Below are 17501 nucleotides of genomic sequence, written 5' to 3'. Positions count from 1 at the left end.
CTCTATTCAGATGTCCTCTGCTAGTATGTAGAGTTTCTCTGTGTAAATAAAGGAGCACATATGAGGCTCCTTGGAAAGATATCAAGTTCTAGGAAACATGAGAGAACTTTGGTAGACATCTGTTAGCCTCAGTCTAATTTCTAGAGATTTCTAGTGTGAAATGATCTCCTCAAAGATATGCTTGTTGACTGTTGGGGGCTAAAATGAGTCATCAACATCATTGATAAACTTACTTCATGATTTGCTCCTGAATCTTGCTCAAGATTATTTTAAGCTATCGTAAGGATATTGCACATTGTGGTAAATGCCTGGACTACTTATTCTATATATATATATATATATATATATATATATATATATATGGTATTGCAAGACCTTCCACCTTAGTCCAAACTTGCTGCCACCAACTTTGGGAGTCAGTCTCACGGCCTCTATGGTTATTCACCTGAAAGGACTTTTTGTACAGAGAAAAGCATAAAACTTTATTGAATGAAATTAAAGGAGACTTTAATGTCTTAGAGTCAGATGGACATTTTAGATTGTGACACTTAATGAGCAAAGATGTTAATTCCCTCCCCAATCTATGTATTCAGTGCATCCCACTTGAAATCCAAATAGACTTTGGATTTGAAATTGACCATCTATATCTAAATGTATTCGGCTGTAAAAAAAAGCCATCTTTTCTAGTTGTGTGGTGAGGATGAACTTCGGAAAGTTAAGAGGAGGTGATGATTTTGCTACCTGATATGCAGAAAAGAAAGGTAGGGGGTGTTTTTGAAAAGCTCTTCATTCAAATGGGGAGGGGGTAGTAGTACAGTTATTTCTCTATGGCTGAGTTGAGGGAAATGGGCAGAAGATAGAGAATAACAGTTTTGCGCATATGAACAATGAAAAATTTATTGTATTTTATATGTTTTCCTAAATTTCTTTGAACTTGTTACTTCACAGAATTTTATTTATTTAACAATTCATTTATATTTTTGGAGATGCTGTGATTTACAATACCTAGAATGCCAGTTTTGTGCATACAATGTTGTAGCACCGCACCAACCCCAGAAGTGTGTACTTACCTTGACCAGTGCCCCAGTGGTTTCTTCCAACCCACCCCATTCCTAAATTTCTAGAGATTTTGGACAATAAACTGACCTGAAAGTCAGGAGTTACCATACCTGAACTCGGAACCAAGATTTTTTGAAAATTTTTTTAGTGAAACACCATGAGGTACAGTTGTAGACTTACAAATTTTTGTGCTTGGGTTTCAGTTATACAATGATCCAATACCCATCCCTCCACCAGTGCCCATTCTCTATCACCACCAGTCCCAGTATCCCTGGTGTAAGGACCTTTTGTGAGAAATAATGTCCACTGTAACCTCTTCAGAAGAAATGAGGTCACTGAATGCAACACGGGCCTAGTGAACAAGTTTGAGATAATTCCAGTGTTTCCTCAAAAGATCACATCTGTTTGTCGAAATTATAATTCTCGTATTCCAAAAAATAAGAAAACATACTCTGAGGTTGATCACATACTGTCATGATAATATAATGGGTCAGTGTTTCTCTCAAAAGCTGTGCATGCACAAGTGAAGGTAAACAAGGGTAGAGAGGTTGAATATCAATGGTCTATTAAAGTGCTTATAACTGCTAGTCTGTGGAATGATGTGCAGATGGATGTTGGACCACATGTGGAATAATGTGCAGATGGATGTTGGACCACATGTGGAATAGGTTGAAGAATGCTTTGCTTGGACATAGAATAGGAATTTTTCCCTAGAAATTCACTAATACATTGAGTACAACCATTACATTTATTCTTTAGTGTAATTATAAACATCCACCCATCAAAGTTTTATGAAATACTACTTTTCCATACCAACATCTATCTTTCTTTCATTATAGGATGCAAGAGACACTTTGAACAGGTGAGTGCTCTTGGAATTCAGGAGAGAAGATAGTAGCTATATGAAGCCTAATGGAATGTTTCTCTGATGAAATTTCTGGACGTTTCTCTAGGATTTCTGATATGAAGTTAAATGCACCAGAGGACGTCTCATTGAATATTCACGCTATGCCTGATTTTGACAGCATTTTCTGTGAATTGATAAAATTGTTTGAGACTGATCATGGTATGTGATAAAAAAATTTCCCTGAATAATACAGACGGGAGGAATATACTGGGCAACATATTGTACTACACTTTCCTCTCCAAGTTCTAGGTAAAGTATTGGTTTTCTTGATAACTCTTCAAGCTCTTTCTCTCCAGCTCACTAGTAATGTCCCACAGGGAAATAACCTCTATATCTGTCCCATATGAAAAACATAAGCACTAACACTTTCCAGTGGACTATAACAAATTTAAAACAAATCATCAATTACAGAAAGTTTAGAGAAGAGGGTTCAGAACATAATGATTATATTTATGTCATTCAATTCCCAGAGTAATTCCAGAAAGTTTGATGAAGACTGACTATTCTGCCAGTGGTCTTAGGAATAGACTAAGTAGCATAATAAACATTTCAAACATTTGAAAACCAATTGCTACTTAGTAAAAATCTTGCTTTTTTTCTTTATTCTTTTCATAATTACTTTAATTCCAAATATCCTACCAAGAAAACTCTGAAACACGAATTTTTTTCATGATGTGTTAGGCTATGAAAGAAGAACAGTTATGACATTTTTCTTTATGAATTTATTGAAAATATTGTGGTTAGAAATAATGTAGTGTCAGGTCTGAGCACAACATAGCAGGTCGAGTGTTTGTCTTGCGTACAGCCAACCCGGGTGTGATTTCTGTGCACCAGATGGTCCACTGAGGTCGGGCAGGAGTGATCAGTAAGTGCGGAGTTAGGAGTAGGTTTTGAGCACAGTCAAGTGTGGTGCCAACCCTGCCCCTCTTTCCAGTAAGAAAAACAAAAGAACTCACAAGATTTCAGTAATCTTACTACAGCTCAGAGAAAACCTCGACCAGAACTCTAAAATAATACTGCAATAAATGATCGCTGGGCTGTGTTTTCATCTGGAAGCCAGCACAATCCACTTTCAATCTCAATGTGATTGTTGGCAGAATTCACTTCTAGATGCCTGTAGGACATGAGCTACTAGCTCTTTGCTGGTTGTAGGCTGGATGCAGCAAAGACTGTGTTTCCTGAAGAAAACTCAAATGCTTGTGCATGAGTCTCCCAACATGGTCGACTGTTTCTTCAAAATGAGGTAAAAAATGCTAGAGTCTATAGCATGTATCTGATAGAGTTATTAACACTCACATAATAAAAGACAATAACAGACATGCAACCCCATCATTTTTAGTGTTTAAGTCCAATGTAACTTGAGTATTTATAGCTTTCTGATCTGAAAATTTGTAATACAAAATTTAGAACAAAAAGAGGAGGGGATTATTCAAGTAACTGTTAGATTGTTAGCCTCAGAGATAAAAAATAAAATAGCTCTGTTTTGGCAGCATTGTGTGTGTCAAAGTGCTTAGAGTTTAGAGACATTGCTCTGCAATTGTGAGGAAAAAAATGATCTGAATTCTAAGATATGCTATGCATCATATGATTAATGTGATAAAATCTAATGCTCCTATACTGTGAGAGCACTAAACCATAACTGGGGTGATGATGGAGGCAGTTGCTAAATATATAAGAGCAAAATAAGCTTCCTGTAATTCAGTTTTATATAACCAGTTTAGTGTGTTTCTGCAGACATTGTATCTCTCCATTACTATAACCAGTGATCAATCAGATCTATTGATAACAATATCACATCCCTTCTCTATCTAAAATGAAACCATTACAGTATTTTTATTATGTATTAATTATGCATTAATGTTTTGTTATAAATATGTAATTTTTAAAATTTTCTATCAAAAACCTTAAGATTTTTTTTACTCCTCATTCTAAGTTCTGTTGCATTCTCTTGCATATATATGTATATAAAGATATATCTATATATCTATATATATGTATATTGATATCACAGATGTTTGCCTTGCACATGGCCGACCTGGGTTTGATTTTTCCCTTCCTCTCAGAAAGCCGGGCAAGCTACTGAGAGTATCCTGCACACATGGCAGTGCCTGGAAAACTCCTTGTGGTAACAAGAAGTCTCATAATACAGATGTTACTGGTGCCTGCTCCAGCAAATCGATGATCAACGGGAGGACAGTGCTACAGTGATACTAGAGAATTATGCTGTTCTAAGAGCAAAAATTATATATATATATATATATATATATATATATATATATGTAGTCCTCCCATTATTCATCGATTTGCTTAAGCGGGCCCAGTAATGTCTATCATGAGAATTGTTGTTACTGTGTTTGGCATATCAAATACGTCACAGGTAGCTGGTCAGGCTTTGCCATGCAGGTGAGATACTCTCATTACCTTGCTGTGCTCTCAGAGAGGAGCAGAGGAATTGAACTGGGGTCGGCTGGGTCGGCCATGTGCAAGGCAAATGCCCTACCCTCTTGACACACTTCCTTTATCCAGTTTTCTGTTCTTGGAAACTTGAGTTGCTTCTAGATGTTCACTGTGTTACTAGTGCTGCAACAATCATAGAAGTGCAAATTGTTTTTCTGAATAGAGTTTTGGGGTCTTTGGGGTAGATGCTCAGATATGTAATGACTGTGTCATATAGAAGTTCATTTCTTATTTTTTGATATTTGTCCGTTTCCTAAAAAGGTAGAACAAAAAGACCTTCCCAGACAATGGAAGAATATTTCATTTCCCCACATTCATGCCAATACTGGTTGTTTTGTTCTTTTAGCTATTTGTCAGTCTCACTGGTGTGAGATGATATCTCATGGCTATTTTAAGATGAGTTTCCCTGATAGTAAGTGATGGAGAACATTTTCATATCCCTGTTGGTCATCTGCATGACTTCTTTGAGGAAGTGTCTGTTCATCTTTCATTGATTCTACCCTCCACCCCCTACCCCTCATTCTTTTGGTTTTCCTTTTGTCTACACATTTTGGATGGGTTTTCTCACAAGGTTTATTTTTTAACCATTCAATGTATTCAAATGTGTTCAATCATCTCCTGTTAAGAACTCATTGAGGATAGTTTAAAAAGTGAATTAAACAAAGATTAAATAGAGAACAATGAATAAGGAACACTGGAGAAGTTAGAGCTGAGATAGTCAGCAAGTTCTCACCATGCTGGGTCTCAAACACAGGTGGAGGGATCTGAAGAACAGGGGAGAGTGTGACCTGAGAGAGAGAAGTGCAGACTCTCAGAGCCCTGGAGAGAAGCTTCCAGAATAATGACTGCCATTCCACCTCTTAGTGTCACAGGTTCTCCCCAGTACTCTCATTGGATAAGTACAATGAATTCAGGTAGAAGGAAGGAAGCTGGTTTGTCACAGTCCTGAGGTTAGAAACACAAGACATTAAAAGGTGGGGAGTGGTCTGTAGAAAAATATAAGGTACAGATAAGAAGTGTTTCTGCATTCTTTATTTCCTTTGTGCTTCTGTCCATCTACTTGGTGTTTAACCTTTAACCAAGGACACTTTAGGTCACTAAAAGACTAGCTCTCTAGCTAGAACACTTTCTTATCATGTTTTAATTTTAAATTGTGCTGTTGGCTAGTACCAGTATGACCATTCTATGCTTGTTTTTTTTAAACTCTACTCAGATCAATTTTTGTTCTTTTTGTCCTTGGTACATCATTTTGTACTAATCCTTATGGTGTATGAGAAACCGAAGAGTGAATCCTGAAAGTATATCTCTATCCATGTGCTCTCAGGCCCCAATAGAATTCTTTGTTTTCAATAGCCATGTATGGAATTAGCTGTATTTTCCCATTGTGATATTTTGGGGTTTTTTTGTTTTGTTTTGTTTCGTTTCACACATTAAAAATAAGTTCGTGTCATTTGGGTGAATAGGAGGACTTTGGAGAAGAGAATTAGTAAATATTTCAAATATATTCATTATGTCTTTGGGCTGGAGAGATAGCACAGCGTTAGGGCATTTGCCTTGTGTGCTGCAGGCCCTGCAGAGTCAGATTCAATTCCTCTGTCCCTCTCAGAGAGATTGGCTAGCTAGGGAAAGTATTTCACCCTCACGGCAAAGCCTGGAAATTACCCATGATCTATTTGATATGCCAAACACAGTTACAATGAGTCTCACAATGGAGACGTTCCTGGGCCCGCTCGAGCAAATCAATGAGCAATTGGAGGACAGTGCTACAGTGCTACATCTTGTCTTCGGCATATATTAGTTTGAGAAAGATATATATCATGTTAAATATGAACATTTTAGTAATCAGAGCCTTCAGAGTCTACTGTTACTACTACCAGATATTTCAAAATCCTACAGAATGACAGTCCTGCCCAGTTCAAAGCACATATTAGTTCTTCAATCCTACACACCATTCTTTGTGTCAGATATGATTTCTATTTCACTTTTTAGCAATAATTTTAATTATCATCGAGGCTTTCAGACACAAATTTTTCTTTTGAGTATTGGCTGATAACAGTTGAATATTACTGAGCATTAAGCATGAAGTAACCATATCATTTTGTTTTCTATTGTTTTTTATTTTAATAATTTCTTTGCAGTTAACGTTACTGTAGATCCAGATACCGCTCACGTTAACCTAACTGTGCGGAACAATGGAATCATGGTGACTGGTGCAAATCTCATACTGGACGACACTGACGACACTCCTGCTAGGTTTAAGGACTTACCCTGCATCCTGGGATGTAACACCATCACCTCAGGAAAACATTACCTTGGAATGTTTTATATGGGTGGATCTGAGTGGGACGTCGGGGTGTGTCTGGAAAATGTGTCAAGAGACAATCACAAGACACGGGATCCTGAGTCTGGATTCTGGGCCATCAGACACTGCGAAAATAGAAACTCTGTAGCTCTTATGTCACCCAGAACACCTCTTTATTTTTTGCAGGCCATTAATTTTATAGGGGTTTTTCTGGACTATGATGCTGGACTTGTCTCCTTTTATGACTTGGTAACTTGCTCCCACATCTTCACTTTCCCAAAGGCCTCGTTCTCTGAGCCTATCAGGCCTTATTTCTATATTAATGAAAATTCTTATTTGAACATTAATGGTCCATATTGGGGCTGGAGTGATAGCACAGCATTAGGGTGTTTGCCTTGCAATCAGCCAACCCGGCGCCGCCAGGTTCGATACCTCCACGGCTCTCGGAGAGCCTGGCAACCTACCAAGAGTATCTCACCTGCGCAGCAAAGCCTGGCAAGATACTCGCGACATATTCAATATTAAAAACAGAGTAACAAGAAGCCTTAAAAAAATAGAAACGTTATTGGGACAACTTGATCAAATCGATGAACAATGGGAGGACAGTGTTTGTTTGGTTGTGATTCATATTTGTAAGAAAATTGTAAGAGAAATATTTTGAGATTTGTAAGAAAAAGAGCATGGTATCTTTATTCTTGTATTCAATTCAAAGTAATATGATTTAAATTCTGTGAAAGAATAAATTTTGGGTTTTTTTCTTAATTATTTTTTGTAACCTAGAATGATGCTAAACTTTAGTAGATACCTAATATATTTGCATTAAATGAATGGATATAAAGACTCAAAGCAAGGACCACAAATGAGGAACCTGCTTTAAAGGGAAATATATCAAAGACCATACACTATCCAGTTGACTCTCTACAGTAGATTCAGATTTATGAAATAAAAACTAGGCCTTTGTAAATTCCGCCAGTGATTGATTTCTTCTTAGTAAATAAAAGCATGCTGAAACAATGCCCAATCAATGTCCCTAGCAGTGTCTTGTGAATATGTTGGGAGAATACACTCAGGACTAAAGCAGTTAATCCCAGATCCTAGGACAGTTTCATATGACTCACAACAGTAAATGCAAGCTCAGATCAGAGAAATATAGAATAGAAATAGTTTTATTAGAAAAGAATATTCACGAAAGCCTACCGAGGCCATGAGTTACCCCCCATGTGCGGCTCTCCAGCAAGGCCACGGCACATGAACTAATCAAGACCCTAGCATCTTGTGGCAGAAGAGTGAATGGACTATGAGTTAAATTATGGCACCATGCCTCCCTGGAGGAAAAAGGTTGTCTATCTCTTCTGCCTTTCTCCCCCTTTCTTGGCAGCAAGGTGCCTGAGTTTATTGTAAAACCAGTTATGAGCTGGCGGTGACTGGGCAACTGCAGCCTCATGAAATGGGGGGCATTACTGGCTCATCCTTCACACCCTACTGAGGCCACGAGTTGTCCCCCACTAGCAGCTCTCCAGCACGGCCATGGAACCAGACGCACAAAAACCAATGTCATAATTATATGGCTCTGGGCAGAAATCCCTCCAGACGTAACTAGTAAAATATCAGAAATCTAAAATCATGGCGCTGTAGTTAAATACATAGTCCATTCACATGGCTCTGTATTTTAATGCATTGTGCACAATAGTGGCCATGCGACATCATACGGTTTTCCAAACCAGCAAGAGAAAACAAATTATTTCACAATGCCTTTTCAGGAGTTCTGATTGTTGGGGGGAAATTCTAAACAGTAATAGCGTATCTTTTGTCGAAATAATAAATGTAATCAAAGAAGAGAGAGAGTTACGTAGAAATCATCTATCTCACAGGCATTGAAAGGAATTGGAGGGGGGTATATTGGGCTCCTTCTTGTTGGTGAAAAATAACTACTGGCTAAGGGAAGGGTGTTTGATCATTGTATGACCAAGACTTAAACCTTAAAGCCTTCTAAATTTTCCGACATTGATTCAATAAATAAATGTAACCAAAAAAAAGAGTATTCACTTAAGAAACAAAGTCTATAGATTTCTCTCACTTCTGGGTTATAAAAAAACATAGTATGAGACTAAACACAAGGACAGGAGAAATGAGGGCCATATGCACTGTTCCATGTTTTGAAACTTGTTAGATATGTTTGCTGAAGCAGGATGTGTGAGGGTATGTTGGGTCAGAGAAAAGACTACTATGACAATGAAGTTTAGAGATGATCACTCTGGATGCAAATAAAGGCTGAAAGGAGGCAAAGGGATATACACGATAAGCTTCAGTATTTGTTTTGCAAACCATAATGCCCAAAGGAAAGAAAGACAGACAGAGAGACAGAAGAAAAGGAAAAGTCCCTGCAGTATAAATAGTCTAGGTGGGGAGTGGGTGTTTCAGGATGGAACCTGGGGACATTGGAGGTAAGAAATGTACATTGTTGAAGGAACAGGGTGTTGACAAATTTTATGACTGGAACCCAATATTGAACAACTTTATATCTTAAGGTAAATCAATAGAAAGGAAAGAATTAAACTGGGTGTACATATATGCTAAGAATGAGGAGCACTGTTCCTAAGTAAGACAGCTTGCTTACTCTCAGTCAAATCTATCATAAACAGAGAAAGAAAACCTATTTATTTTCAATTTCTAATTTATAGAGCTGTGAATGCACACTGTGGATAAATGATGTGTTCGGTGGCTGAGAGCACCACCCAGGTCTCCCCAGCAAAGGAACAAGTAGACAGGGGACCACAACCTAATCATTAATATGACCCACTTAATGCAGAACTGTTAGCATACTTATAGAATATCTGAAGCAGTTGAGGTATAGGACTGCATGGAGGTGTGGTTGATCATTTACAGATGTAAAGTATGTCATTGGAGGCTATTCTCTTGGGAGCATTAACTCAAGGAGACACTGTTTCCCATGGACATCCATACTGCCTTTCTCTTTTCCTTCTATTGTACGTTTTAAAAAAATTAAATTTACTTCTTATTAATCTCTTAATCACTTAACTTCCCGTTAGTCATCGATTTGCTCGAGCGGGCGCCAGTAACGTCTCCATATGTCCCTGTCGCGTGCTAGTGTAGCCAGTGGCATCTGTTCGCTCTGGGAACATGAAGAGCCTCAAACCGATCGTTCATGATCTTGACGAAGAAGTCTGACCATCTGGTAGGTGGGCGGCCACGCGGTCTTTTGACATCCCGCGGAATCCAGTCGGTAACAGCTCTAGTCCAGCAGTCATCTTTAAATCTCATTACGTTGTCCCTTTAGTCCGGCCGCCCATCAGAGCTGCTTCCTTGTCCCCCATCCCCCAGGTTGGTCTTTGCACCTCCCCCCTGACCTGGGACTGGAACCCCACCGCGCAAGTGTCTGCAGGCGCCTCCCCCCCCCCATGCTCGGAAGAAAAGGGGATCTGCGTCCCTCTCTGCCTGTCCCTTTGGTCCGGCCACCCATCAGAGCTGCTTCCTTGGCCCCCACCCAGTCTTTACTTCTTGGACAAAAAGCAGGTATCTGCGGAGGCGTGGCCACTTCAGAGATGGGCGTGGCTTTAAAAGTGGGCGTGGCTTAATTTTCGGCAGGACAACGCTCACTTGGCCGCAGGTTGTTCACTCAAACCAACAAATATTACCCCTCCACATACACAACAACATGAGGAAACAATGCAAATCCCCACCACAGGGAGACCATCAGGAAATCTCTCAAGAAGCCTCAGTAGGAGCTAGCCACCTTAGGGACCTCTCTGACAAGGAATTCAGATATGAAGTCATCAAGATGTTCAATCAACTCGATGAAACAGTCACACACATATCCGCTAAACTGAAAGAGGACATGAAAGAAACAATCGATCGCACAATTGACAAAGTACAGCAAGAAATGAGAGCCGAAATTGGAAAGCTCCGCACAGAAATGGCACGCATTACAGATTCCATAGACGAAGTCAAAACCTCACTCACTGCCCTCAACAACAGAAGGACCACAGCTGAGGAAAGAATCAGTGACTTGGAAGATCAGCTGCACCAAGCCAACAGACAACAGCAAACGATGGCAAGGGACCTCAAAATAGCTCAAGAGCGAATCAGAGTCCTACGAGATGATTCCAGAAGAAACATTAGAATCATTGAACTACCAGAAGCTCAAGGAAACAATCCCAATGAAAAAACCTGCTGAAACAAATTATTGCCGAAAAATTCCCAGCGCTCCATGATACAGCCATCCAGATTCAAGAAGCCCGAAGGGTGCCAGCTAAAAGAGACCCCAACAGAAACACCCCAAGACATATTATAGTCGGAATGATCGATGCTGCTGATAGAGACACAATACTGCAAGCAGCAAGGGCAAAAAAGGAAATCACATACAAAGGAGTACCCCTGAGATTCACAGCAGACCTCTCAGAGGAAACCCTACAAACCCGAAGACAGTGGCGAGATATAGTAAAAAAAAAACTCACTGAAATGAATGCTTCACCAAGAATACTCTATCTGGCTAAACTCTCGCTCCAAATAGATGTAAAGCTACACTATTTTCTAGATAAACATCAGCTCAGGAACTTCATAGACTCAAAACCAAACCTAAAACAAGGACTAAAGGGGCTACTATAAGACAAGACAAACCCTACAACCACAACACACCCGCACAGAAACATGACACAAAACCCCATAACCATACTCTCTCTCAATGTCAACGGTCTCAATTCACCATTGAAGAGACACAGAGTGGCAAAATGGATACAGAGACAGAATCCAACATTCTGTTGCCTACAAGAAACTCATCTCAACACTCAGAGCAAACACATACTCAAAGTCAAAGGATGGAAAACAATCCTGCAAGCAAACAGCTCCTGTAAAAAAGCTGGGGTGGCCATACTAGTATCTGACAACATTAATTTCACCCTGAAAAAGGCTAGAAGGGACAGTGAAGGCCATTTTCTATTCATCAAGGGATACGTACAACAGGAAGAGATCACACTCTTAAATGTATACGCACCTAATGAGGGAACAGCCAAATATTTAAAACAACTGCTAACAGACTTTAAGGAGGACATTGTAAGCAGCACAATAGTACTTGGAGACTTCAACATTGCCCTATCACCTCTGGACAGATCAACAAGAACAAAACCCAGCAAGGAATCATTGGCTTTGAAAGAAGAAATAGAAGAGAGAGGGCTTATAGACTTATACTGGGCTTTACACCCCAGAAAGAAAGAATACACATTCTTCTCCAGTGCACACGGAACATTTTCCAAAACAGACCTTGTGCTAGGACACAAAACATACCTCAACAAAATAAGGAAGATAGAAATAGTATCAGCCATCTTTTCAGACCATGATGCACTGAGGATAGAAGTGAATCACACACAGACACGGAGAACCAAATCAAACACCTGGAAATTAAACAACTCGATGCTGAACAATGAATGGGTCAGGAACGAAGTCAAGGACGAAATCAAAAGATACCTGGAAACAAATGAGAATGAAGACACGAGCTACCAGAACCTATGGGATGCAGCGAAAGCTGTATTAAGGGGAAAATTTATAGCTCTGCAAGCATATCTTAGGTCTGTAGAAATGGTGCACATAAACAACTTGACCTCACAGCTCAAGTCCTTAGAAAAGGATCAACAGAAAGAACCTAAATCAGGCAGAAGGAAAGAGATCATAAAACTTAGAGCAGAAATCAATGACATGGAAACCAAAGAAACAATCCGAAAGATCAATGAAACCAAGAGCTGGTTCTTCGAGAGAATAAACAAGATAGATAAACCACTCGCAACACTCACAAAGAAACAGAGAGAGAGAACCCTAATAAACCGAATCAGAAATGAGAAGGGGGATATCACAACAGAAACCAAAGAAATCCAAAAGATCATCAGAGACTATTTTGAAAGTTTGTATGCCACGAAACAAGAGAACCTAGAAGAAATGGACAAATTCCTGGACTCCTATAAGCTCCCAAAGCTGAATCAAGAAGACCTGGAATACCTGAATAGACCTACTAATATCAACGAAATAGAAACTGCAATCAAAAGCCTTCCCAAAAACAAAAGCCCGGGCCCAGATGGATTCACTAGCGAATTTTTCCAAACATTTAAAGAGGACCTGCTGCCAGTCCTTCTCAAGCTCTTTCAGGAAATTGAAAAAACGGAAACTCTCCCAAACAGTTTCTATGAAGCCCATATCTCTCTAATAGCAAAAGGAAACAAAGATATCACGAGAAAAGAAAACTACAGGCCGATATCCCTGATGAACACGGATGCGAAGATTCTCAACAAAATACTAGCAAATAGAATTCAACAACTCATCAAAAAGATCATACACCATAACCAAGTAGGATTCATCCCAGGGATGCAAGGCTGGTTTAACACTAGGAAATCAATCAACATAATCCACCACATCAACAAAAGAAAAGATAAAAATCATATGATCATATCAATAGATGCAGAGAAAGCATTTGACAAGATCCAGCACCCATTTATGATGAAAACCCTAGCCAAAATGGGGATAGAGGGGACTTTTCTCAATATAGTTAAAGCCATCTACCACAAGCCTACAGCAAGCATCGTCCTCAATGGCGAAAAACTGAGACCCTTCCTCCTAAGGTCAGGGACGAGACAAGGATGCCCACTCTCTCCACTGCTGTTCAATATAGTATTGGAAGTACTTGCAATAGCGATTAGGCAAGAAAAGGATATTAGGGGCATCCAGGTAGGAAAGGAAGAAATCAAGCTCTCACTATTCGCAGATGATATGATACTATACTTAGAAAACCCTAAAACCTCTATCAAGAAACTTCTAGAAACAATAGGCTTGTATAGTAAAGTGGCAGGTTATAAAATCAATGCCCAAAAGTCCATGGCTTTCCTATATGCAAATAGTGAAAGAGAAGAAAAAGACATGAAGAAAACAATACCATTCACAATTGTGCCCCAGAAAATCAAGTACCTAGGAATCACCTTAACTAAGGAAGTAAAGGACCTGTACAAAGAAAACTACAAAACTCTACTTCAGGAAATAAAAGAGGATACGAGGAAATGGAAAAATATCCCCTGTTCATGGATCGGGAGAATTAACATTGTCAAAATGGCAATACTTCCCAAAGCACTGTATAAATTCAATGCAATCCCTATTAGGATACCCATGACATTCTTTAAATAATTGGAACAAACATTCCTGAAATTCATATGGAACAATAAGCCCCCACGAATAGCTAAAGCAATTCTAGGGAAAAAGAAAATGGGAGGAATCAACCTCCCTAACTTCAAACTCTACTACAAGGCAGTAATAATTAAAACATTATGGTACTGGAACAAAGGCAGAGCTGTAGACCAATGGAACAGGGTTGAATATACTGACGTCCCCCCCCCCCCAAGTATACGAGCATCTAATCTTCGATAAGGGGGCAAGAAAAGTGAAGTGGAGCAGGGAAAGCCTCTTTAACAAATTATGCTGGCAAAACTGGACGGATATATGCAAAAAAATGGGCTCAGATCTCTGCCTAACTCCATGTACAAAAGTAAGATCTAAGTGGATTAAAGACCTCAACATCAGACCAGAATCTATAAGATACATTGAGGAAAATGTTGGCAAAACCCTTCATGACATAAAAGCTAATAGTGTCTTCAAAGATGTCACACCGCTGGCCAAGCAAGTGAAAACAGAGATAGATAAATGGGACTATCTTAAACTAAGAAGCTTTTGTACCTCAAAAGAAACAGTGACCAAAATACAAAGACAGTCAACTGAATGGGAAAGGATATTCGCCAACTACACACCTGATAAGGGGTTAATTTCAAGGATATACAAAATACTGGTTCAACTCCACAAAAAGAAAACATTCAACCCCATCAAAAAATGGGGAGATGAAATGAATAGAAACTTTGACAAAGAAGAAATCCGAATGGCTAAAAGACACATGAGAAAATGTTCCACATCATTAATCATCAGGGAGATGCAGATCAAAGCCACAATGAGGTATCACCTCACACCACAGAGACTGGCCCATATTCACAAGAACAAAAGCAACCGGTGCTGTCGCGGATGTGGTGAGAAAGGGACACTCCTTCACTGTTGGTGGGAATGCCAACTGGTTCAGCCCTTCTGGAAAGCAGTATGGATGATTCTCAAAAAACTAGAAATTGGGCTCCCATTTGACCCAGCAATACCACTCCTGGAAATATATCCCAGAGAGGCAAAAAAGTATAGCCGAAGTGACATCTGCAATTGTCTGTTTATTGCAGCACTCTTTACAATAGCCAGAATCTGGAAAAAACCTGAGTGCCCGAGAACAGATGACTGGTTGAAGAAACTCTGGCACATTTACACAATGGAGTACTATGTAGCTGTTAGGAAAGATGAAGTCATGAAGTTTACATACAAGTGGTACTACATGGAAAGTATCATGTTAAGCGAAATGACTCAGAAAGAAAGGGATAGACATAGAAAGATTGCATTCATCTGGGGAACATAAAGTAACAAAATAGGAAACTAACACCCAAGTATGGCAGAGATTAGTACCAGGAATTTTACTCAATGACCCGGAGGACAACCACACATGTTAGGGGAAGGAGGAGCTCAGAAAGAGAAGGGAACACCAAATAAAGGGTGTTGGGAGGATCCGCCCATGATGGGAGAGCATGCTGAGGGTAGACTGTCGACCAAGCATGATTGCCACTCAATGCCTCTTTTGCTGACCATGGCACTCAAAAGGGGAGAGAGGGAAATGCCCTGCCACAGAGGCAGGGTGGGATAGGGGCTGGGGGGGGGGGAGGGGATGCTGGGATCCGAGGTGGTGGGAAATGCACACTGGTGGAGGGATGGGTGTTTGATCATTGTATAATCGAAACCCAAGCACAAAAATGTGTAAGTCTACAATGGTACCTCATGGTGCCACACTATTAAAAAATAAATAAATATAAAATAAATAAATAAAATAAAATATTGAAGGCCGTAGTAAAATTAAAAAAAAAAGTGTTTCTGTGTCAAGGATTGAGTTCAAAACCCCTTATGATTCACATATTCAGAACCACTGAGCAGTATCCCTGAACCTGCTTTATGCTTTTGAATTAAATTTTAAATGGAATTTTTCTTAAAATAAATAAATAAATAAATAAATCTCATTACGTGACCAGCCCATCTGATTTTCGACACCTTGGCAAATGAGGCAGCGTCCCTGATTCTTGATCGTCGAAGGATGTCAGAACTCCGGATTCTTTCTCTCATTTGAGTGAAACGTGATATTCCAAGCATAGCTCTTTCTATACTTCTTTGGGAGACCTGAATAGCGTTCTCATCTTGTTTGCATATGGCCCAGGTCTCAGAGGCATATGTTAATGCAGGAAGAACAGTGGAATCAAAGAGATGTGCATGGAGCCAGAGGTTCTTCGTCCTCTTAGCTATTTCTTTGACGTTCTTGAAGGCGTTCCAAGCCGCTCTCTTCCTCCTGCGCAGCTCGGGTGCCAGTTCATTTGTCATGTTGACCTCTCGACCTAGGTACACATAGCTGTTGCATTCGGAGATGGTCGTTCTGTTCAGAGCGAATGGGGCGTCAGGAACGAGGTTGTTTCTCATAAACATTGTCTTCCTAAGATTCAGCTGTAGTTCTACCTTTCCACACTCGCGGTCAAAGTCGGCCAGTATTTGTGCCGCTTGGCTGATGTTTGGTGTTATTAAAACAATGTCATCAGCAAAGCGGAGGTGGTGTAGTTGCCGACCATCTATCTTCACTCCCATTCCTTCCCATTCCAGTCGTCGTATGATGTTCTCGAGGGTGGCACTGAAGAGTTTTGGTGAAATGGTATCACCCTGCCCTACCCCTCTCTTGACATCAACGATCACTTCTTTGTAGAATGGTGAGATCCTGGTAGTGAATCCGCAATACAGCACACAAAGGATCCTGATGTATTGGGCTTGAATGCCCTGATTGGCTAGGGCTTCAATGACCACTTCCGTCTCAACAGAATCAAAGGCCTTCTTTAAATCAATGAACGTTAAACAGAGCAGCATCTTGAACTTCCAAGAAACATCAATGAGCTTGGTTATCGTGTGGATATGGTCGATGGTGCTGAATCCTTTGCGGAACCCTGCTTGCTCGCATGGTTGTCCTTCATCTAGTGTTCTGCCAATCCTATTCAGGATGACTCGAGTGAACAGCTTGTAGATGACAGACAATAGGCAGATCGGGCGATAATTGCCAATGTCATGGATGTCTCCCTTCTTGAACAGTAGTACGGTCCTGCTGGTTTTCCATTGTGACGGAACCTTGCATTCAGACAGGTAGCGAGTGAAGAGCCGTGCCAGTGTATTGATGAGTACTGATGGCAGGTTCTTCAGGTGTTCAGGTCTAACCTTGTCTCAGCCGGTTGCTGTTTGTTTCTTTACCGACTAAATGGCGTGTCGGATTTCAGAAGGGATAACGTTGGGAACGACATATCCATCCTGTGGAATTTGGTATGTCTGCAAGTGGACATGGCTATCGAAGAGATTTGAGTAGAAGTCATGGATAATCTTCTCCATTGCCATTCTGGAGGATGTGATGGATCCATCAGGACGTCGAAGGGCAGTCATCTTGGTCTTGTAGTTGGCCAAGGACAGGCGGGCGTTACAAATACTTTTCCCGGCTTCTGCCACATCTACTAGTACTTCTGCTCTTCTCTCTTTGAGATCTTCCTTGATTGCATCTCTGCACTGCTTTGCGAGCTCAGACGTTCGCTTGCGGTTGCGTGAGGCATGTGCCAAACCACGCTGGCGAATTAG

General features: G+C 40.2%; 1 protein-coding gene across 1 annotated transcript in view; it reads left to right on the top strand.

The window, feature by feature from the left end:
* The window catches only part of LOC130040128 (E3 ubiquitin-protein ligase TRIM38-like), a 33641-nt gene that overhangs the window by 11965 nt on the left and 4175 nt on the right, over positions 1-17501 (top strand). The window contains exons 4-6 of the mRNA XM_056132146.1: positions 1899-1921; positions 2013-2125; positions 6562-6705. Coding sequence (XP_055988121.1) covers positions 1899-1921; positions 2013-2125; positions 6562-6705 — 280 coding nt within the window. The remainder of the gene's footprint in view (positions 1-1898; positions 1922-2012; positions 2126-6561; positions 6706-17501) is intronic.

Source organism: Sorex fumeus, unplaced genomic scaffold (genome assembly GCF_029834395.1).
Source record: "Sorex fumeus unplaced genomic scaffold, SorFum_2.1 ptg000094l, whole genome shotgun sequence".
Taxonomy (NCBI): domain Eukaryota; kingdom Metazoa; phylum Chordata; class Mammalia; order Eulipotyphla; family Soricidae; genus Sorex; species Sorex fumeus.
The sequence above is the reverse complement of the archived record's forward strand: the minus strand, read 5'-3'. Positions and strand labels throughout refer to the sequence as shown.